Source organism: Ammodytes marinus, assembly GCF_949987685.1.
Source record: "Ammodytes marinus genome assembly, chromosome: 14".
In the NCBI taxonomy this organism is placed as follows: Eukaryota; Metazoa; Chordata; class Actinopteri; order Uranoscopiformes; family Ammodytidae; genus Ammodytes; species Ammodytes marinus.
Genome location: NC_137218.1, coordinates 9866904 through 9891512, shown reverse-complemented (window position 1 = coordinate 9891512; position 24609 = coordinate 9866904). Strand labels below are relative to the sequence as shown.

The window sequence follows — 24609 nt, the reverse complement described above, 5'->3', positions numbered from 1 at the left end:
TCACAGAAAACAGATAGAGGAAAGTGATTTCCTAAAGTGTGCACACTTTAAAACAGTCAAAGGGCACATTTCATAGTGTCTAAACCAAGAGTAAAGTTAATCATCTTCACATCTTCAACAACTTCAACAACAAATTAACCAGATGTGGGTATAAGACAGACACTTTTGACGGACACTTTTGTTCAAAGTGACAAACAAATGATGTGCATTGTGTACAACCTCCATGCTTGTGATAGAAAAGGTAAACACTCTTGAACTCAAAATAAAAGACAAAAACCTAAATAAAAATAAAGACAGAACATTGTGAAGAACTAAAACAGTTAAAAAAATATATATATTTTCTAAATACAATGAACCTTACCACAGTCAGATTTAAATAGATGACTATAAGCAACCGTGCTAGTCTTACCCAGGGAAGTGTTGCATGTGAGTGATGGTGTCGGGCAGAGGCATTCCATAGCTCTCGGGCAGCAGGAGACTCAGCAACCCCGACAGAGCGGTAATGCTTCCCATGAGGATGTAAGGCAGTGAAATGGAATAGCTTCCTGTGGCAACACATCAGAGGAAAGAGGCAGGGAAATAAAACAATCCTGGCTGCAATGCTACCGTAGAGCAGTTAAAAGGAAAAAGACAAAGAGTGAAGAGAGTAGTCTGTTGTGGCTGCATCAGTGGTTTATATTAGAATCTAAATCTTAGAAGAAACCATCCGATCTGGATGCAAATCAAGCCTGCTTTTATAGTTTAGTTATAGTTGTTTCTATAGAGGCACCAGCTTCGTAAGCCTCTCGTTTCGAACAGTGATAGTGCAAGACAGTTCAGGAAGGAAACGGGTCTCTTTACAGTGCAAAATACGTAAGTCCCATTCACTTCCATTAATTAATTAGAAAATATAAGCAGTGACAACTCAGATGAATAGCCCTTTTTGAATTACAATTACCAGGTAGGCCTACTATGGAACATAGTACCTAGTACCTTGTTGTCTGTATTCACTGTCGCTCTGAAGCTTGAGTTAGAGGTAAATAGTGAATAAAAGGGCGAAGTCTAGAGGTGGAAAATGAGACAGTAAAACCCCATAGCGCTTAGACATTAGACAAACCGATGAATGTTTGATATGTATTTATGTTTGCTTTACCAGCGTGAAACTATCACACTACTTACTAAAGTGTGATAACCCTGCGGCTCTTATGATGCCAAATTACAAAAACTAAAAGAGAAGTTATGAAAAGACACCCAGTGGCACATTAGTTCAGTGGTTGGTACTGCTAGCCTGGTAGCTGACAGGCTAGTTGTGCCATGGTACTATAATTGCAAGAATATTGTTATCTTAACCTTTTGTTTCTGTGAGGTGGGAACCCATTAACTTACTGTACTTTAGGCAGAGGTAGAACCATCCTTACTTAGGTAAATGAAGTATGGGGCAATGATGCTGCCTATTCTGGAGGCCATGGAGCAGGTGCCCACAGCTGTATTCCTCAGTACGGTTGGGTAGAGTTCCGCCGTGTATGCGTACACGATGGCAAATGCGGTCGTCACTGCAAACTTCCCCATCATCTCGAGCGTTATGGCTACGGAGGTCATGTCTAGAGGGAATGAAGCATTCCAGTTGTTAGATGTTAGAGGTGTGAGTTGTTGGTAGAATAAGCTCAACGTTCAAGAACATTCCGCTTGGTAGACGAGTGTCTTACGTGTTGGTATGAGCTGTATGAGGAGTAGAAACAATCCTCCCATGAAGAGGGTTGAGAAAAGGCTGAGCCGCCTAGAACACCAGCGAAACAAAGCCCACGACAGAGTGTAAGCTGGCATCTCCACCACAGCCGACAGGAAACAGTTAAAGTACGCGTCACCGTGAAGGTTGGCAGTGTTCAGGGAAAGAGCAAAGTAGCCAATGGTCACGGTGTTCCTGTGGAGATAATTGTTCGGCATAAATGTCAAAGAAGAAGGTGTTTATTATCCTGCATTGCTGTTTGCCATGAGAGACAGTACGTCTACATGCACAGTTTAGTCAAGCTACGGTTATAGCTTGACTAGGACATTTAATTGGACTACTGTCCTTGCCCCAATAAACAAGCAAAGGCATTTCAGCCACTTTCAGCTTGTTAGTATTGGACCCTTTTCTGGTTGACCTAAGTTGCTAGCACGCGCCTAATGCCCGGTTTTAAGAAATCAGATCGAGTACATTTTCAGTCGGACTAACATGATAAAATGCATTTCAAAAGTCTAGTTTCAGTCGGACTAACACAATTAACCGGTTTTCTCTAACGTCATGTAAACGTAACGTGTGCAACAACAGAAATGATTTCTGAAAACATCAGTATTCATTCATGGTGAGAAATAAACCAAAAACCCTTAGGTAATAGTATTAAGAAGTGGTGCAGAAAATATAAAAAGAGTATGAGTAATGTTTTGGTAATAGATGAATACAAAGCTTCAGTTGTGCTGACAGACATCAGATGAGAAACACATTTGACTTTTGCATCCTTAATTTTATGTATTTATTTGACAGTGTTTACACAAAAAACTAAGTGCTTACTGTAATAAAAGGAAGTTAGTGCTTCAACTTCAGACAAAAATGACATGCAAATTAGAGCTTATCCACCTGCTATGATAAGGAAATTACAGGCATACTGTGCAGTTGCATAAAACTTGATTCTGAGGCTTAACAGCACCTGACAGGTTATTATTTGTCAGTGAAATTGGCTGACATGTGTCAAAGGTGATGCGTGAACCGGCTCAAATTGTGTGTGCGAGCGCGCGTGCAGGACAATGTCTGCGTGTGTGTGTATATTTGTGCGTGCAGGGTCACTGTACTGAATGTGGGGATCAGGGGGGACAGCGGGGACTCACCACACCAGCCACAGCGTGACAGAGATCCAGCGGATGTTTGGGGAACGGAGCAGGTCACAGATGTTGTGGGCCTTCCTCTTCTCAGACGCAGGTTCTTTCTGTGTGGCGGCAGAGCACGTGGAAAAACACAACGCTTAACAAGCAGAGCCATCAGTCTGGAAATGATTTCATTAGAGAGAAGGCCTGTGATTGAAAGCCCACTTGCTGAGTGTTCACATGCATGTGCATGCGTTCACATGTACAGTATAGTACCAAAAGGCCAGGATCAGGATTAATGGAGGCAAAAGTTCAATGAGCAACGCACCATTAAGGGGACTAATTATTATCTTATGTTGGCTTGTCACCCTGTTGCAAGTAATTGCAGTAAAGAAATGCCAAACTTGTTTCAGTCCACCAGAGATTTTTCTTTACTGCAAAATGTCCTTCTAGGTGTTTTACCTTTGGTCGCAATTCTCACTTTCTTTTTTAGTAAAAAACAAATCAAAGGGATTCTAATAAAAATAGTTTGTGTTCAAATTTTGATAGTTTAAAACCCCAAATATCATTAGCAGTTTCAGCCTCAAAAATCAAGTATCGGTCAAGCTGTAATTAGTATGATTTTTGTAACTTTCAAGAAATACTGACAAAGAGAGGCACATTTTCCTGCCCTTACAGAAGCCAGTTTTAATCCAGTGAGATCTCACCTCCGAAGGGCTAAAGATGACTGGCGGAGGCTCTATTTTGTTCCTCTTAGCAGCCTCTCTTATTAGCGCCTCAGCATCTTCTTTTCTTCCCTGAGAGAGCAGCCACCGAGGAGACTCTGGGATATACCTGCCACGTTACACAACAGAGAGAGAGAGAGAGAGAGAGAGAGAGAGAGAGAGAGAGAGAGAGAGAGAGAGAGAGAGAGAGAGAGAGAGAGAGAGAGAGAGAGAGAGAGAGAGAGAGAGAGAGAGAGAGAGAGAGAGAAGGTTCAGGAAAACACACTGTAAGTCAAAGTTACTATTCAGGCTCCTACTTTATTTTGATGCCTTTATAATAAAACCCACCTAACAACAGCTGTTAAGCCTTCATGAAGATGGTTGTGGCTATTGTAACAAATATTTGGGTATTTTGATAATAAACTAACCTGCCAATTATTTGACTCATTACAAAAAGTACGGTAGAGTAAGCCATCTACCATACCAAAATACTTGAAATAATGACTTAAACAGTTATTAAAATACATGCACATTCATTTAATTGTCAATTACCCAATTCATCAAGTAATTGTTTCAGCTCAAAAGTAGTTCAAAACCATCTTTCTAAATAGTCATCTTTGCAAGAATGATGGTGACTGATTGATTGGTAGCCAAGATGGTTAATATCCATCTGTTAACCCTGGCTTGATGTCAAGAGGCACTCAAAGAAATCTGATAAAATCAACATGCAAGCCACTCTGTAAACCTGAGAGCACTACAGAAAACGAGTCAAAAATATGCAAACCATCATGTGACGTCAAGTGTGAAACAAAATACCCCACACCGACACACACAAAAAAGCACACACCTACCTACCACCAGAAAAGCACACAGAGGAAGCTAGGCAGTGTGATGCCTAGGAGAAGCATCCTCCAGTCCCTAATGAAGTATGCAAACAGCGGCAGCAGCATGTAACCCGCACCAAAGAAGAGACTATTACCCGCTGTAGAGAAAATTGTCCTTATGCGTGGCCCTAATATTTCTGCTCCTGTTAGTACAAGGGAAAAAAGAAAATGACACTGTCTGATTAAAATGATCATGTATGAGATAGCGACCACATACATCTAAAAACCATTGAGTGGAGGCTATCATAAAAAGTACCTAGCACAAACGCTGACACATAGGTGGAGATATGTCCCATCCCGACAACGAAGAACAAGGCGCAGAACACGGTCCAGGATGGAGAGAAGACCTGGATGAAGGCGAACACTGCCCTGCCTGCCATGGCAACAAACAGCACTATTTTTCTCCCATACCTGAAAATTATACAAATCACAGGTAAATGACCAAGTGTGCATACTGTGTAGATGTAAAGGCCAACCAACCTAACCCTAACACAGACTGTAGTATGTCTCACGCAGCAGGAAGCAATGTTAAGCAAAAGAAGCTAGCAAGGTGAAGGTGTGAGAAGGTGACCATATATCACGTTATCCCTACTAGCTAATGTATTTAGCCAGTTCATATATGATTAACAGCTAGGCCTATTAGGCTAACTATAACCCTATAGCATATCGGACATATGCTAATATGTCCATCTGCTGTTTTTATTTAGGATATTCTGCGCCTTCTGTAACTTGCATCGCTTTCTCAAATGTGGAAAAAATCCAGTGACATAGGCCTAGCCTGGGCTCTGTAACCGGGCATATTGCTCGCTACGTTGGGTCACCTTTGTTTACATAATAATTTACAGAGCCTAGATTGTGTATCAACACTGGAATTATTTTCAATGCACACACAGTACGGAAAAGTATGGGATTGTGAGGAGATATTCACTGATTTTGACAATATGTTATTTTGAAAACAACCGTTCTCCAGATTCTCTGACTCAACCTAGAAGTTGATACGTAAAGATGTGAAATTGTGCTTTTGCTGTCAGTTGAAATTTGTAGAAAAGAGAACTAGGTTCATGATTGGTAAGCCTTTTTCAGCCAAATGGGTTGTACCTTAACACACATTGTTAACATGTAACTCATTAAATTACCCATGTATTGCACACTTGTGACATTGTTTAGGTAGAAAGTTAGGCGCAGCAAAAGGGTTGAGTGTAGGCCTACATTTTGAAATAATAAAAAAAAAAAGATTATTTTTTGTCCATAACCTGTCTGCCAGCTGTCCTGAAAGGAAGGAGCCAGTGAGAACCCCACCGAAAAAGATTGATGAAGTCAGCGGTTGCTTCCACCTGTCATCACACACCAGGTCCCACTGCAAAACACACACACACACACACACACACACACACACACACACACACACACACACACACACACACACACACACACACACACACACACAATCACAATCTTGAGTATCTATTAAACAAAAAGTGTTGAATTTTGAATTCTGTTGCAATTTTTTGGTATGGAAATAAACAAGAGTAGGCTAGTTGTAACAAAATATAGGCCTATTAAACTGTGTCATTTTTGAAAGTTTTATTGAGACTTCAATGTTCACTCAATTTGCTGCTTCACTGAATTTTGAAGTTTTTTTTAATTATGTTCAATCATTTATCAAAGAGGGTGGGCAAAATATCAGATTTCTTTAGGCTATCACTACGTGGAAATGATCAAAACAAATGCTTACAAATGTTCTCATATATAGTAGGCCTATGACGCACATATTCGATGTGTGTTTTAGTGACTTTATAAGTCAAGTTATATTACTAGAAGCACAGTTGCGACAACCCCAGCGGTAACACTTTACAATAAGGTAGGCCTACACAAAAAAGAGTAGTTACTCTTCCAAAAAAGAGTAGAGTACCTACTCTCTTTAAAAGAGTAGGCTAACTACTCTTTTTTGGAAGGATAGCTACTCTTTTTTGGAGGAGTAACAACTCTTTTTTTGTGTACCTTATTGTAAAGTGTTACCACACCAGCAATCAAAAATAATTCTCTATCACAATGTAAGCAGCTGCAGCCTCCTCCAGATGCAATAAACACTAACCTCAGAAACGATGGTGGAAGTGTACACACTGTGGTCGTACTCCCATCCGTCCACGCAGCCCTCCGTTGCCACTTTAGACAGGTTCACATCGACGCCGGGCAGCAAACCTCTTTCCGAGAAACTCCGTAAGTCTTCCACTTTATATCTGAAACACTTGCTTGGCACCAGCGCTCCGCCGCCGTGGCTCTCCTCCTCCAGCGGGATGCTGCTGTTCCTCCACGCCGCGCTGAGGTTCACGTGCACGGGGACACGGCAGCGGTGAGGCGGGATGTCAGCCAGGAACACGATAGACATGCCGGTGAAACCATTGGGGACGATGCTCAGACAGAGGAGGAAAAAGACCTGCTGCTGGAAGCGGCCCCATTCCCCTAAGAAAGCGGTTGAAGCTTCATAGTCGGTCATGGTCGTGGAAGTTCGGCAGAACGCTCCGGGACAGAGTTTAAAGCAGGCAAGACAAGGAGAGACTTTGGAGTAGGCATTTGAAAAGCAGTGGTTTTGTTTCAGCTAAAACCAGCCCACCATGCACTGATTACCCCTGCGGTTTACCTTTTTGGCCTCGTTTGACCCATCTTTATAGTAGACACTGATAAAATGCCATATAGGCTTCAATAAAACAATATGCCCTGCTTGCCAAAGTAAAACAGGCCTGCATTTTAAACACATACGAATTTATATAGGCCAATGTCAAAATAATGAAATGCATGGGATACAGTATAATAACATATTATTTAGAGTCCCTTAAGCTATAGCCTATATTCTTTGTAGATATATTTGTTATTTAAATGGTCAAATATTTCGGTCCTGTAAACATTGATTTCATTTCTTTTTAGGTTTTTCGTACATTCAAGATGGCCTAGAGCTGTCAGCTTCAGATCTTATTATACCGAGCTGTCTTTATGTATATGAGTAAATTAGCTCAGTGAGTGTAATAATATTTTATGTAGGCCTATCCTTAAATCAAATGTAATCATTTCAATCAACATACCTGGCTGCCTTCATGAGGGTGAAGGCAGCCATCTCATATCCAGTGTCTTCAAATATTTGACTAGTGATGTCTTCTATAATGTAGCGCTTGTAAGCTAATTCGCCACCCATGGTTCCCAAAAAAACTAGTATAAATCATAGCCTCTTGTGTACTGGTATGAGATCAGTTCAAAGTTCAAACCAACGACCTGTATTATCATGTAGGTTTTTTGAAGCTCCAGCAGGAGGTGCGAGACAACTTGTTTTTAGTCAAGATGACAGCATACAGTAAGTGACAGCATTGGGCACTTATTGTCCAAGTTCCCTCCTACTTTGGCGTTACTTCCTCATCTGACTCAGAATGTACTCTGTACTCTTGTATCTATGCCAAGGCCACTGTGGCAAATAACCTTTAGTCCAAGAATACAAACCATTATCCTTACTGCAGTTTAACTGAATCAAAGGCTTCCCGTCTCCCTTTCCCAGGCACTTTAGTTGGCCTGTCCAGTGGCACGTGTGGGAGCAAAGATCCATAACCTTGAACACTGTCATAATGTCCTCCACATGTGATGCATTAAAACGATTGCTTGACATTAAAAGAGATACACTGATGCAGTGTGGTGCACAGGGGGAAGCAGGGGGGCCTGTCTGCCCTTTTTGTTCAGAGTGCCTAATTGCCCTTTCTAAAATCTTTATACAAACCAGTGTATTTAGCTGTCGGCCAGAGGTACTTCTACCCTTGCCCTATAAGGTAATAAAAGGGGTATTTGAGTGGCTCAGGTAAACGTGGCACTTTTCTTTCTACCATAAGAGCCTCAAATATTAATGCATTTAGTGTAAACATAAACAAACATTTGCCACGTGTTTGCTAGAGATTACCATATGCCTTTAAAACAACATAACTTAATGTAGAGACCATGTGTTGTGGAAGATCATTTTGATTTGGTCCAGTCTACCATCGATGGTATTTTGTTCACCCCCACGAAATTGTAGAATATTTGAGCCCTGTATCCATTTAATTTGAACTCTCAAAAAATAATCTAGTCTTGAATACCTTTTTTAAGTTTGAGTAACAGTTAAAAAATGTCTTTGATGAATTCAGGTAACTCCATACATCAGATAAATGTAGTTATTTAATACAATGATGCATTCATTTCCCTTCCTTTAATCAAACAATCCTTTGGAAGCATCAAAGCCAGATACTATCATTAGAAAAGTAGACATTTTCAAAAATGTTTTAGATTGAGCACAGTGGTGTGTAACTGTTTCAAACATCATCACATCCTATAAACCATTTATGTGTCAAATATGGTGACACAATTGGGTTTCAATGTATATGGACCACATTGAAAAGATAGGTTGGTACCTTTTTGTGGTTATTCTTCATTCTTAAAAAGAGGACAGGCTAATTACTCTTTCTACATAGGTGTGAGGTATAACTACAGGTGTGATAAAGAATTTCCCTCAGGGGACAATAACGTCTAAAGTCGTTGACATATTGTATTTCTTCAGGTTGACAGGACCAGACAGGTAGAATATAAACGATGTTACATAAGCTGCATGTCACATGCTTACCATGAGGAGGTCTGACCAGTTTTTCCCTGCAACACTTTAGCAGCTTCGAGCAGCTTCATCGTGTTTGGTTTAATCTTTTTTCTTTTCAAAATAAAAAATAGACCTAACAAGTTCTTATTGCAAGAAAGATACAAGGTACAAATAAGTTAATAAGAAAATATGGAAATGAAAGGAACAGATTTGAGTTTAAGAAGTATTTTGTAATGATGTCAGTAAAGTTGCTGTATTTTTACATTTTCTCAATACAAATGTTAAGTATTTTTGTAGTGTTTTGTTCTCCTGTAAAATTAACAAAGTAAGTAGGAGATGAGAGCAGAATGAACTAAGCCTAAATGTTGCAACTAAACGTAGGCCAAAAAGTTTGGAGGGCAGGTTGGTTTGCTTATTCATGTAGAGCGTTGCCTTTTTCAGTTTTGTGTGAATAATTTTGTTGATTTGTGTGTGTTATTTATTTCAATACCACCAAAGGATTTCAAAGGATTTATTGTCATGTGCAGAAATAATCAAATAATAAATGCAAATTTTGAGACCATGTCCCCCTCCCTGGTGCAATCAGTTAATAAACCTAGTGAATACTGAAGAAGAACGATATATCTGTGTGAACTGATTGTTGATTTATTATCGATTGATGTTTTTCCAGGAAATATTAGGATAGGTAATAGTAAACAGCCGATTAGCTTAGCATAGCACAACGACCGGAAATGGGGAAAATGCTGTATAAGTTATGAATCTTTGCATCCAAGTCTTTGTGATGAGTCCCACATTCGAAGGAAAATATTAAGTCTTCCAGTGCTTGTCTTGTATGCGAATGAACCAAAACTCACTGAAGTTTACTGTATATACTGTTGGAACTTGTTGCCTGTGTTAATCTGTTGGCCTCTAGGGGTCGAGCAGCTGCACAAACAAACGTTGGCTTATGTTCCTCTGCAAAGTACAAACAGTATGCTTCCCCACTTACTCAAATGATTGATCTCACACATAATCTAGCTGTTTACTCAATCATTATCTGACATTTCTAAATAGTAATAATACACCAAAACATTGCTGGGTTATAAATTTAGACTGTAATGTCAAAAATAACCCAAACACTAAGTTCAAAACGGATCATTGGTTCTGGGTGAAGTTAACTCTGTATTGCATTGGTTAACCAAACTGGGATAATTTTTAACCCAGAGATTTTTAGTGTGTAAAAATATTGTAATCAGAGTTAAAACACACACACACAAGCAACAACGTGAGCCATGTCCTGGGGTCTTCTTGCTTGTCTCGTGCAGGGAAGGCACTCCCAGTCATTTAAGCCATTACCAACTGTGTGAACCCTGACCTGTTCCACTGTCAGTCTCAAATCTGGTGTAAATGGCAATTTTACATTTTTACAAGCTGTGAGAAAGATAATTATTGTATAGGCTCGTTTAAAAAATGTGTGGTGAAGCTGAGGGATGAGCTGTCTATTCAACTGTTTCCAAAGGAAATTAAACAAGCAGATAACCTACTGGGACATTTTACCCCAAAAATCCTTCGGTGATATTAGACAAGAATAACATTATCAACAACTTAGATAAAAAGAAGTAGATAGATAAAGAAGTACATAAATAGACAGATGGCAGTTGTAAATACAACAACTTCACCATCAGCTATATCTGTAAGATACTGTGTTATGGGGCTCATTTAACATGAAAAACTATTTTGCACATGGTGGAACATTTTGTATAAAATGCATGTAAAATGCTTCTTTTTGTATAGTCTATCCTTCTTTAATCAGGAATTGGACACATGCCGTTTTGAGGACGTAAACTGCTGTTGGATTTGTCACGTGATTATCCTAACTTTGTTAGACTAAATTATTTAAGCTCATCATCCACTTAGAATAAACATGGTTTTAGAATGCAGTAACTAACTTATTCAAATATCAAAACCTACTGGAAAATGTGAGCATCTTCTGTATTATTTTACATTACAAAGCCTGAATCTTTCATACTTTGGTGCAACTAGATTTTGTCATCTGTTGGATTTGTATTAGTTGTTAATGAAAGCCGTAAGGCATCTACACTGATCAAAGACCACCAGTGACCTAATCTTGTCATACATCCATGTCCTTAATCACCATCTTGTGGGGAAACAAAACATCACAGACTTGCAAACAGGGAATTGACATATGCCTCCCTTTGTTGGAATAATTCCTGGTTATCTTTAGCAACCACTGATGATGCTGATTAATAGTGTCATTCTGTGGCCTGAGGGGGAATGCTTGCATTAACGGAAGGTGTAGCACAGTAGAACAAAAAAGTCTGTAAATACAGTGAATACTATTGTACACCATTAACATGCAATATTTTTTTTGTTGCAAAAACACAAAAAATGTGTTACAATAGCACTAAGGGTAATTGTATGTTTATTTATTTTTTGTGATCAAGCCATTCAACAAGTTTATTCTAAATGTAGTTAAATAAACATATTTATTATGTAATTCAAAGCCGTACAGGATTGCTATAATTTCTGCTGATCTTCACACGAAGGCACGCAGTGTGGCTTTAAAATAGTCCAACGCTAGTCCTAATGCCACTAAGGACCATTTAGAGTACAGGCACGTGTGCCTCTTTGGGGTATTTAAAAGTGTGGAATGCTGTTTGGAGCAAAATGCCTCACTGACCACAGCAGTGCGGGGGCTGGGTGGACATTGGGGCCACTCTAAATAGTCTTGATTATTCTCCTTTCAGTAAATTAAAATCAAATCAAGTCAGTGAGTGGAGAGGTCTCTCATTCACCAATCTCAGATAAATTGGGTGCTCTGTCTCCTCGTGAACCGTCACTTGGAAAAAGTTATCCCCTTGAAAAGGAGGTTTAATACTGGAGAGTTACAATTGTCAGTCCGTCCCACCAAGGGTCCAGCTCTCTCTGCCCCACAGAGAGCTCAACCACGGTACTAAGCTGAGGACTTTAACAGGGATACCACGTCTCATTCCCTGAAGAATTTCAGAGGACTTTACTTCTCCCTCTGCAGCTGGGATATTTTAATTTTTTTATATATATATAAAGAATGGGTCACTATGATGAAGACACTGCATTCCTTGGAGAGACTGGCCCTTTTTACTGGACCACATTCTTCCTCCTGAACACAGTTTTTATCTCAACTGGATTCAACGGACTCTACATTGTCTTTGTCGGGGCAGCTCCGAAGCACCACTGTCTCATTCCAGACGGGAACTTAACTGAGCAATGGAGAAAAGCCATCATTCCCTTTACAGTAGTGGATGGTGAGGAGGTGCAGAGCCAGTGCAGCAGATACAGGCTGGATGTAGTGAGGAATCTCTCAACCGAAGGGTATGTTCCTGGAAGGGACCTCAACGTCACTGACCTGGAGCAGGAGGGATGTTTGGATGGATGGTTCTACAGCAAAGACATCTATCAATCTAACATAGTCACTGAGGTCAGTATGAATGTGGAAATATAAAATCTAGAAAGTTTACTTTTTTTGTTAAACTTTCTGTGTTGGAGACGTTTGTGTAATTGACATCTTTTGCACAGTGGGACCTTGTTTGTGACAACAAGTGGAAAGTTCCCTTCGCATCCTCCACTCTCTTTGTGGGATACCTTGTTGGGTCCCTGATCTCAGGCCAGCTTTCTGACAGGTATTTCAACCTTACTTACCATGAAATTCTCCAAACCACACTCATGTCCAATATGGACCATTAATGCACTTTGTGTACTGCAACTAAATACTGTAGACGTGTTATTTTATCGAAGATTTTTTTCATTAATGAAATGTTGATGAACATTGGGACATTTTGATTATAAATAAATTAAAAATAGGAAAAGGATATTGAATTTTTTTAATTACTTTATTTTCCACATTGGTCACATATAACACTGCATTGAATGTGGCAGTATTGAGCTGTTATTAAAATGACAACAGCACCATCTACTACTAACGATGACCTCCAAACTAGATGCAAATTAGCTCGATCGAAGTACCAAGCGGATGTGAGAAGTAGTGACTTATGTTAGTACTGCAGTTTTTCTGACACAGGATCATTGAGGCTTAAGGAGATTGTTTATTTGATGTTAGTTGTGTTAGGAGTCCGGCCCTGACAGATAGCTAAAAAAAGCAGGTGGGGGGGGCAGACAGCAGTGTGGAACACACTCTTTTGCAGCTGTGAATACTGTGGTTAAGTAAGAGGGGGTCATGGGGTTTACAGTTTTACAAATGTTTGATCATTGTTCAAAAAGTTTAAAGACTAACAATGTAAAGTTAATATACAGTTGGAAGATTCCCCCTTTGTGTTAATATATCCCCATTCAGGCAACTTTTCAATGAGTCTTGATAGGGAATAATACAAATAAAACAATGCATGTTAAATGTTGTGATGAGGAGTGGCATAAACATCATCATTCCAAAACCATCCAAAAATCTATTGAATACACTGCAACAAAAACAAAAGTTGAGAGAAACGCAAGTTATCAAGGCAACATGATGCAACCAGATTTTTGAATTTTCTCAACTTTTTCTACGTTTGTTGACTTTACTAAGATTTCCAAGTTTAGATAAGAGTTTTGCCAACTGGGATCTTGTTGTACACCTAATTATGATATTTTTGTCGGACCTACAATAAATTCCATGCACAGTGGTCCCTGTGTTAGGGACCATGTTCATTGACTGTTCAGTGCCAATAGCTTTAGCACCCCTAGTGGTTATTACCAGTGCAGTGGTGTGTGGACCCTATGGTGTGAACAGACCACTGACAGATACCTGGGACCGTATTCACAAAACATTTTAAGGCTAAGAGTAGGTCCTAACGTGCTGATTTAGGAGTGACTCTCAAAAATAAGGGCCGTTTCACTCCTAATTTTAGGACTCCTAACTTTTTAAGATAAGTGTAATTCACAAAGTATTTAAGCGCTAAAACTAGCTCCTAAATCTATGAAAAGCAAGGAGTCACTAAGAGTAAATCAAAGACAACCATTTGATGGCATTTTGGAGAAATGCTAGTGAGCTTTACAAAAGGTACCTTAATAGCTGTAAGGGTTTAATGATCTTAGTAAAGCTATGTTTAGAAAGTATAGACACATTTATATTTGTTATATTTCTATGAAAACATATTTATTAACCCTCCTGTTATGTTCATTTGTCAGGAACAGCAATGGTGTTATCCTCATGTTTATTATCCAAAAGATGTCCTAAACCAAAAACAATCCCAACAAGCAGTGTGAACATGTCATTACCAATTCCATTACTAACTATTCTATCAGTATTTAGTGCAATTTAGTGTTCCTTACCTCTAACAAGGAATGGCCCAATTAGGATAATTCACTCGTTTTTCATTTAAAAAATACATGTTCAAACTTTTTTAATGTTTCATCACTTTATTACTTTTGAAAGACCAACATTACTCTATAACCCAGGCCCTAATATCACAGTGTATGAAATGTGGCATTCAGAGGTCGCTGCCCATTAAGGCAATACATGCCTTCCAAACCAGCTAAATATGGGATAAAAATCCAGGCAGCATGTGATGCAAACACCAGCTATGCATTGAACATGCAGGTTTACACTGAAAAGCCTGTTGGAGGAGCCCCAGAGAAGAAGAATAATGCATAATGTGCCTGGATTATAGAGTAGTGGAAGTTGCTCTACCCACTTGTCCCACAGTGTCTGTTGAATGGGTGGACTGTATAAGGCTATTTAGAGCAGAGTGTCTTCCTGGGGTGTCAGTAAGAACACACAGTAGAGTATAGGATGCAGTCATGGGCTTTAATAGCAGACTGTGGTGGTTTACAACACAGCACAGCAATGCACAGGTTAATTAACTTAGGCTTTGGGGTTAGGTCTGCATTAGTCTCGCAAAGCCAGACCAAACTACAGCAAGTAGTATGGTCTGGAAGCACTCTGTTTAGAGCCGTCTATTCGGGTGGGGAAACCGGGGGAAACTGGGCTAGCCTGTTTGTATTTGTTTAAACCAATCACAATCATCTAGGGCGGGGCTAACCCCGGGAAGCAGCAGCGGTGTCCTGCAAAATAGTGCCGGGGGGGGACTTATTTTGATGGAACGTCTTCACGCCCAGAGACTGTCAGAGAAATGGCTAAACCCGCAAACGCCACACAAAAACTATTAAAGACAAAAGGAATATACATAGTGTGTTGCTTTCTAACCAGCATGTCAAGACACCATACACTTTAGCCCCCGAGGAGCTCACGGGATAACTTAACCGGAGTTAACTTGCCACGTAGTGTTATCTCTGGTAACATTATCATCGGCGGTTGAGAGGACGGCTACGGCGGTCGAGTAGAATTTATAGCATTCGAGAACTTATGTCACCACCTCCTATCGCTGTAGTCAGAGCCGTAGTCTGTCTGTTTACAGGCAGAACAGGGTTTTGACGTTGTGAGCGCTACACCAACTGCAGCAAGTAGCCGTAAGTTGCTAGGTGATAGTGGAAGCCGTTGGAATCTTTCCCCGTCGCTAAAACACCGCTGCTTAGTCCCTAATTCACCAAAGAAAGGGAACGGCGGATCTTAATCTAGCTGGTTATAAGGTCCGGTGCTCAATTCAAACCCCCACGCTTCATTTTCCAGAGTTTATGAGGGTATTTCTGCCCGGGGGTAGTTGTACAATGAAGTTGGACAGCTAGGCTAAGCTAGGATGCGTCCCGGACCGCCGAAGTATCGCCACACTTTATTTCTGTCTACAATAATGTGACTTCCCACACCCTGTGTGTGTGTGTGAGAGAGAGCGCTGCACATAAGCACACGGGTTGACTGTGAGCGAATTGTTTCCGAATTTGAGGGGGATCACAATAGGGGAAAGCCAGCAACCGGAAAAGGAGGGGGCTGTGTCAGGGCAGCGTAGCTTTTCGACGCAAGCGAATAGACGCTGGCGGAAGTGGTCATGCCAGACTAGGTCTGCATAAGTAACAGAGTGTGTGGTCTGAAAAGGAAATAGACAAGAAACCACACTTGCATTAATATCGAATAATACAGGCTATACAGTATGTTCACAAATATGATAAAAGGAATAACAGTATTGCCTGTGCATTACTACAGGTAGGCTAAACAAATATACTCTTTCACTAACACAGTGTTACAATGGTGAAACACAAACCAGTGTTAAGTGGTCAAAGGCGGGAAACATATAGAACAAAGGGCTTAATGGCTCATTAACGTGACCGTTACACTATAAACGACCCGCGAATTCACACACTATAAACGACCCGCGAATTCACACACAAAAGACCGCCGAAATATGTAGCGAAATAACATTAATATCAGGGGCTTACATATAATAGTGTGACACCAGACTAGTAACTTCAACTAAGGATGCATAAATTAGGATAATGAAGTGGGCAAAATCGCCGTTTTCTACATAACAATTAGCTTAACACGGGCCGTGACAAACAATAAACTCACTTTAAACACTCATTAAGCTTAAGAAATATACAAGTCACGGTAGGCTTAACTTAAAACATATTATGTGCCGTTTACAATGGTCAAACTCACGTTTTGGTCAATAACGCACACAAACAGACACTACTCCTCCGCTGAACTCTCTGCGCCTCTGTGCGCATGGAATGTCCAAAAGTAATATCAGCGCGGGCACGGCGAGTGCGGGTGCATGAGGGAAGCGGCCTTTCCAACACTGTCTCAACAGCTGCCAGCTTGTCTCTCTCCCATATACCAGCCCTTGTCTCTCGATTATCACATCTGATTACTCTGGAGAAAATGTGAAAAGTTTCAAGAGACATTGGGGCTTGAAATATAGCCCTGCCTGTCTCTGCATCCCACTGACTGGCTGTCAATTCATAATTCGACATATACAGTAGACCCCAGTCAGGATAAGGAGCCCCAAATACGCATCTAAATGTGTTTTGTCCAGCTCCTTCCGCTTCTCCCATTAAAACACACCTCCCTTCTACATTAGGCATTTCCAGAATGATTTTCTGTATTGAATCTGGCATGACCAGCTCAAAAGCTGACTTGATGTCAGTCACACGAGTCACTGCCATCCTAGTGGGCCCTGGCACTGTCTTTATTGTGTTTTCTGCAGACAGTTTTGCCTGACGCATATTTGGGGATGAAGACCAGACCACTGTATTTCACCATTGTTTGACATGAATGTCTTGCTTGGAGGAATAGGAATAGCAATTCCCTCATCAGGTTCAAAATCAGAGTCATTAGAATCAGAATTTAGCTCAAGATACATCCTCCTCTATTTCACTGGCATGATCAATGATGACTTCCAAAGCCTCCTGGACTGTCATCCTTTTGCTTCTGCTGCTCATTTTGTAAAGTGTGTAATGTTGGTAGGACTCCCATGCAGATAATCTTTTTTATGTTTTGCCCCTACCCTGTTGAGTGTCCACTGAATATGGGTGGAGTGTTCCCGCGAGAACATAATGGTTACCGTCAAAAGTCACAACACTTGCATCTGTGTGTGTGTGTGTGTGTGTGTGTGTGTGTGTGTGTGTGTGTGTGTGTGTGTGTGTGTGTGTGTGTGTGTGTGTGTGTGTGTGTGTGTGTGTGTGTGTGTGTGATTTGGGTGAAATATGTCTCACAGTTGTAAAGAAAGAAATAGTCTGACATTTATGACACCCTTTCACCAGTTTTACTGCCGGGTCAAAATGACCCAAACAGTATCTTTGTGATATAAACATGCACGGGGTAGTTGCAAATATGTGAGATGAACTATTTTCATATTATATGTTGATTACCCTAATTAAGGCAAGCAGAAGAAGTTTCAAACTGAAAAAATACTTTTAAATATTTTTTCTAGATCTTCAAACTTCAAAACGGGTCAATTTGACCCGGAACATAACAGGACGGTTAAGTTCCTTTTCCTCCAGTTGCTTTGGGTTTACGATGCACTGAAAGTTACTGTTGGTGTCACGTTTGGGTTAATGTGTTACTAGAGTAGGCCTATATGTGGCGCTTCGCACCATCTCCTCCGTACCACAGGTCCGCTACTGTATAGTTGCGCGTCTCGCCTTTTTCCTTCCGCATGCACTTCACGAATTTGCCGGCTGTTGTTTCTAAATTGTGAATTTCCTGGTTTGTCGCTGTCTGACTATTGCTGCATAGTCCACCGTTGAGAGAAATACAGTGAGAGTGCATGGCGTATTTTTTCCGATTCAAATCATTGTAAAATTCGAAATGAATAGACCTATGTGGCACTATTGTAGGTTAATTGTGAACTAATGTGTGGGAAATCCTGCAGTATCTTGATTTCATGTTAAATCAGTGTCCCTTGTCATTAATTGTATATAAAAACTCTTTACTTTAATACACAATATCTGCAACATTTTCTCCATTTTGTGTTTTTTTGTACAAAATGGGAACAAGCAATCATGAACATGTCAATGTCATTGTATTTTCTAAATACACTGTGTTTGCGAAGCATTATCAGTGATGTACAATTATTTTCCATTTAGGTTTGGGAGGAAGAAAGTTATTTTCATCTCTCTTGCGGCCCAGTGCGTCTCGGTCCTGCTTCAGTCCTTCTCTCAATCATGGAGGATGTTCTGTGTCATGTTTCTCTTTGTTGGAGCTTCCCAGATCTCCCTCTACATTTCTGCATTTGTATTAGGTAAGCATTTGATTTGATAACAGCTGTTGTCCTATGTTTTAGATATTCTTATCGTCGCCTGCATAAAAACAAATTTTAAACTTTTTTTTAAATGTCTTGTTTGTTGCACAACATTTCCATTTTATTTCCATTTTGACAGGAACGGAGGTGTTAAGTAAAACGATGCGAGTGATCTTCACAACACTTGGGGCCTTTCTTTTCTATTGCATTGGGTACATGACACTACCATGGATTGCATATGGCATCAGAGAATGGAGGACTCTTCTGGCCGTTCTCTCCATGACTTCTGTGGTCTACATTCCACTGTGGTGGTACGTTCCCCACAACACCTACTGATTTTGTGTAGTTGTAATTGTTTAATTGTTCCATAGTTATCATCCATGGTTGAACTAATATGATAACATATGTAGTTTTAACTTTCACAGTAGATTTAAAGTGCTTGTGGCCTTGTGCAGGTTCATCCCAGAGTCTCCTCGTTGGCTGATTACACAGGGACGAGTGGAGGAGGCCGAGGTCATAGTGAGAGACGCTGCAAGAAAAAATGAAGTTGAGGCTCCAGAGGTTATTTTCAAACAGTGTGCGGTAAGTTTTTTATACATACGAAATCATTGTATTATTTCGGAAATTTGACTTATGTAGCCCTTTTAGACCTGTTGGTAGAAATCTATTATTTTATTACACACAAAAAACAGTAAAAATGAAATTTTCCCGTACTTTAAATCACTGTTCCAGCCAAATACTGTTCTTCTGTTTTCTGTTTCTTGCCGTTTTATTCTAAATATATTTTTGACTCGTTGGTTTGTACTAGGATTAAACACACTTCTGAAATAAAAAAGAGATGGCATATGCAATCCCATTTCCTGAACCCTTTCAAGTCTGCACTAGTTGTTCCTTCACCAAAGCCAACATTGAATCTGTTTACAACATATTTGAAATATTCGGTGTACAAGTCTGGACAATCAATCACATGAATTCTCTTGTTCGCATTGGTTTCATCCACAGGCAACACCTTCCATCAGGGGGTACACCATGCTTGATGTTCTGAAATCCAAGAACATGAGAAGCATCACGCTGATGTGTCTCGTTTTGTGGTAAGAATTTTTTTTTTTTTCCCTCCTTCTGGCATGCTGATCATTCATACATTACAACCCTTTGTTAATCGAAGGCAGCTATCTGCACTTGTATGCATGACATGAGTGAGCCAGATGATTAACATTGACAAAACAGAATGAATGTATCAAAAGGATTTGATAGTAAAATAATGATGATGATGTGCCATTAATGCTAGTTTCCCTTATCTTTTCAGGATGGCAATAAACATTGGGTATTTTGGATTGTCCTTGAACACCTCCAACCTGAGCGGCGACCCCTTCATGAACTGTTTTCTGTCAGCTGCCTGCGAGGTCCCTGCCTATGTGGTTTCTACTCTGCTGCTGAGGAAATGCCCAAGAAGAGCGCTTCTGTCCACCTTCCTCGTCATCGGAGGAGGAGTACTTCTTCTTATTCAGTTCATTCCTGATAGTAAGTCATAAATGAAAAAAATACAGTGCAACAACCTATCCAACACACACACACAGGCACAGACACACACAAACACACAGCTAAATCACTTTTGGGCAGGAATTGCTCACCACATTACTGCAGCGTGTGAGGGAATTTTGGGTCTTTAGTTGTAATATTAATGGTAAAGATTAATAGTTCATATATGCCTATCTTATGTGTCTGTCTCACAGACTCTATGTCAGCCTTGTGCTGTTAGGAGACACTTAGGTCAGCTATATAGATAATGTCTCATCTCCATCTACTCCAGAATGTTATGGTTCACTGTGTTCGGCTCTGAACCACAACATTGGTACGCTTGGTGCCCGAGCCAGGGAGGTGTAAGGCAGCGCTCAGGATGTGTCTGTCAGAATTGAAGTGCACGTCACACAAGTTGCAGTCCGGTTCTCCTTGGCCAAATCTGTAATAAATATTGCTTAATAATTCATCCAAGTCTCCTGAAATATTCTTCCACCTGACCTGACCTCCAACCTTAAAAGAACTTCCTTCACACAGCGTATTGATGTCCGTAGGGAAATAAAAAATAGATCAGCACCACATTATAACAAGATATCACATTATCATGAGATTATTGGTCTCATTATATCTTGGTACAATGAGATAGATATCCTATTATAACGAGATATGAGCTTATCACCTGATAACTTAAATTGTTAAAACGTTCTGTCTTGACTGGAGGGGAACCTGCCGTTTGGCAAGGAAACAGGTAAAAGCATGGGCCACAACCCGGATACTTGTCCTTCACAATTGTAATGTTTTTACAAAACCATAACGTATAAACGTGCTCAGTTTCTATCATGTTTTAATGTGTTTGCTCTTTATTTTGTTATATCGTGATAAGCCTTCAAGTTACAAAGAGAACAATCATTATCACTTTATATATCTCGACACTTATCTTTTTCTTTATTATGCTGCAGTAGTGAGTATGTCATTTACAGGGCAGCATGACATTTAGGTAATTAAGTAGCTAAAATAGATTACCTATTATGTTCGTTGCATATTGATGAACAACCAAATCCAGTGTAAATCAATGATTACGGGAGTGAGTTCACCTAAATTACAAAAAAAAACATTTTCCCATTTATCTCTAGTTATACCAAGATGTTTTGTTTTGTTTTCTGATGTGGTATTTGCACATGTTTGGATATTTTTCTTCTGACTATCAGGGAGTATGCTGAGACTTAAAACACTGTTGCAGAAAAAGAGTGTTCACAGTGAGGTCAGTGGATTATACAGAGTCGGAGACTGGTTTGGCAGCTGAAACACCTGCATGGCCCTAGGCTAATAGCACAAAAGAGAGAACATTCATATTGCATATTATAATACATAAATCAGAATGACAGTGACATGTCTGTTGTTGACGTATTTGTAATTAGGTTTATAAGACTGAAAGCACCTTCTTCAGAAGTAAGGGGTACATTGTCTTTGCAGCAATTTGCATTCAGTAATCAAAACCACCATGCTTTCTTTATGGCTTTGTACTATACCTTTTAAAAATGCATTTGTGACCCTTGTTCAGTAATAGATAACCGTTTCTCTTTCTTTCTCCGAGTCACACTCTTGCCTCCAAGAAGTAGATTTTACATGTGATTTGGATTTGCACCGTAGACTGTATGTTGTGCATGTGTGCAAGCTAAATAGTTAAAGGAATACTTCACCCATACGGAACCGGCGTTCTATCATTATAAAATCACTATTATAATATAATGAATGAGGTTTTTCTTCCCTCAGTCTTCCCTCAGTCTTCCCTTGGCCCAGCTGTCCTGTTAATATTAACTCTACATTTTACCCTGTGTGATGTCACACAGGGTAAAATGTAGGGTTAGACAGTGAGACCATAAAACACTCTTTCTGCCTTTTCTCAGGCTAGGATGAACCGATTTCTAAAATGTTTGCTCATTTATACTACATAGGATCTTAGAGTTCAATACACCTTCATATTTCCACCGGTGAAGTAGGTCTTTAAATAGTGAGGAATTTGATTGCATTGAATTTTCTTCACTGATGAAGTCATTTTAAAGTAAATGCACTGTGCTGCAGGGTTGCACAGAATTCATATATAACATAAGTGGTTCATTTGATTCCTTGCCTTGACAGACAGTAGGGCAGAATATAAGGCATTTTACTAAATAGGAGGAATTAATTCTCTTTCTCTCTCCCCCCAGCCCTTCAGTATATTGCTCTGGTCCTGGAAATGACTGGGAAGTTTGGCTTCACTATGGCCTTCAGCATCGTCTACATCTACACTGCCGAGATTTACCCCACTGTGGTCAGGAACGTCGGCATGGGAATGTGCTCCTCTGCTGCCCGCATTGGCAGTATCACAGCTCCTTATGTCATCTATTTAGGTGTGTATACAATTATACCTCATATTTACTGGAAGGAAAAAAGTTGATATGCATATTGATATATATGGAAGAGTGTGATGGCCAAGGGAAAGAGAAAAAATTAGAGTAGGACGTTTTTTTATATAATGCATTTGAGAATGAAGTCGGAAAAAAAACGAGGATCCGTCGCTCCATGCTGTCAGTTAGGTTTCCCTTAACTTTTCCCTTTACTGCCGTTCTGTTTCGTCTTTATTCTCGAAATTGAATTGTTTGTGTGTATAAGAGCATTATGAAAAAAACTTCCTCCTCTCATTTGTTTTTCTCCCGTGGCCCTAATACTCTGTATTTTGTCTTTATTCTCGAAATTTCTACTTTATTCTCGGAATGCATAATTTAACTTAACTTAAATTAAACTTTCTTTCATATTCTTCCGTACATATCTATAGATATGGCAAATGTTTTTTAACGTTACATTTTGCTCCTTTGTTATTGACAGGTACTTATAATAAGGTTTTGCCTTATATTCTAATGGGAAGTCTCACAATTGCCTCCTCGGTGGTGAACATTTTTCTTCCGGAGACCCTCAATAGAGACCTTCCTGAAACAGTGGAGCAGATGCAAGAATGTCAGGGGTAGGTGTATCTCCCATGTGACTGCATAAATGGTGATCATAAAGCTTGAGTTAGAAAACATGTGATAAGATAAGGTAAAAGCCTTAAAGGAATACTTCACCCATACGGAACCAGCGTTCTATCATTATAAAATCACTATTATAATATAATGAATGAGGTTTTACTTCCCTCAGTCTCCCCTTAGTCTTCCCTTGGCCCAGCTGTCCTGTTAATCCTAACCCTTACTGTGATGTCACAAGAAGGAAACTGTAGGGTTAGACAGTGAGACCATAAAACACTCTTTCTGCCTTTTCTCAGGCTAAGATGATCCGATTAAAATTATTTTTTGCACATTTATACTAAATAGGATCTCCAAGTTCAATACACCTTCATATTCCAACCGGTGAAGTAGGCCTTTAACTTGGTCACTTAAATGATGCAATCATCATCTGGAAAATGGTCTAGACTGGTTGACATAATTAATTGATAATGCTCATTTGGCTGCATAGTAGGCTACAACTATTTTCAAAAATAGAGAATTCAAAAATATGTAAATGCTTAGTTTTAAACAAAAATAAACGATTTCCATGTCACTGAAAGACAAGAAGCTATTTTAAACTTGGTTTTTCTTTGTAATTACAGGTTGTGCAATGGACCAAAAAAGAAGAGTTATGGAGAAAATGGAGCAAGGGTCAAGTCTTGATTCACAGACAGACCGACAGAAAAAGAAGAGATGTCTCTCTTGCTTAAACTGAAATCTGAAAAATAAATTCCAAAATGTGCATTAGATCCAAAGGTCTACGACTGAGAACCTTTTTTTCTTCCAATTTTTTTTCAAAAACTCTTTATTTTTTTACTCAGTTGACTCTTGCTTAATCAACAATATTTTTTAGGAATGTTAAGAAAAAGAGACTGTTTAGATCTTAAAATCTGTGTGTGAAATTGAGTGTATGATTTGTCTTTATGTTTTTTGTAACACAACACATAAATATAAAATATGAACATAAGAATCCACAACTTAAGTTATTTAATCTTTTACCTTATGAGAGTACACCTCAGGGCGAATTTATGCATGGAAAACATGATAACTCGGAGCAAGCAGTTTTAAAGGTTGGGTTTCACTGGTAAAAGAGGAAAACAACTATTAATAAATACAGGGTTGACGGTTGTTGCTGGGACTCGTGATGACGAGATCATCTGTCTATTTTAAGAGCATACCAGGTTCCTTGATATAAGACTGTGAGAGGCAGAATCGTATAAAACTCCTCATGCCCTGTTGTCCAACAGTACTTTGATCCTCTTTGGTAGTGTATTAAGGGCCATAATACAATCCTAATGACGCCATCTTTAATCAGTCTGTCTTCAAAAGACAACTCTATTAATATTTTACCTTTGCTTGAAAATTATTATCTCCTTTGAACAAGGATTAGTTAACCGCAATTGTGTTGCGTAACATCATGTATGATGTAATGCATTATATGTACTACATTTTTAT

The 24609-nt window shown here is 39.6% G+C and overlaps 2 protein-coding genes across 2 annotated transcripts; one reads left to right on the top strand and one right to left on the bottom strand.

Annotated features, from left to right (window-relative positions):
- Positions 1-405: 405 nt before the first annotated feature.
- LOC307260790 (organic cation/carnitine transporter 2-like) lies at positions 406-6905 on the bottom strand (the record flags this gene model as incomplete). Its single annotated transcript, XM_080041106.1, has 9 exons — positions 406-545; positions 1398-1580; positions 1686-1900; positions 2845-2942; positions 3528-3654; positions 4380-4551; positions 4665-4819; positions 5662-5765; positions 6504-6905. 9 exons carry the CDS (start codon positions 6903-6905, stop codon positions 406-408), a joined length of 1596 nt encoding a protein of 531 aa, XP_079897232.1.
- A 5173-nt stretch (positions 6906-12078) lies between these two features.
- slc22a5 (solute carrier family 22 member 5) lies at positions 12079-24041 on the top strand (the record flags this gene model as incomplete). The annotated part of the gene is made up of 10 exons (XM_080041105.1): positions 12079-12468; positions 12567-12670; positions 18462-18616; positions 18756-18927; positions 19072-19198; positions 19619-19707; positions 19923-20137; positions 22342-22524; positions 23000-23135; positions 23757-24041. The coding sequence occupies 10 exons, from the start codon at positions 12079-12081 to the stop codon at positions 23815-23817; spliced, it is 1632 nt and encodes a 543-aa protein (XP_079897231.1). The 3' UTR covers positions 23818-24041.
- Positions 24042-24609: the final 568 nt, after the last annotated feature.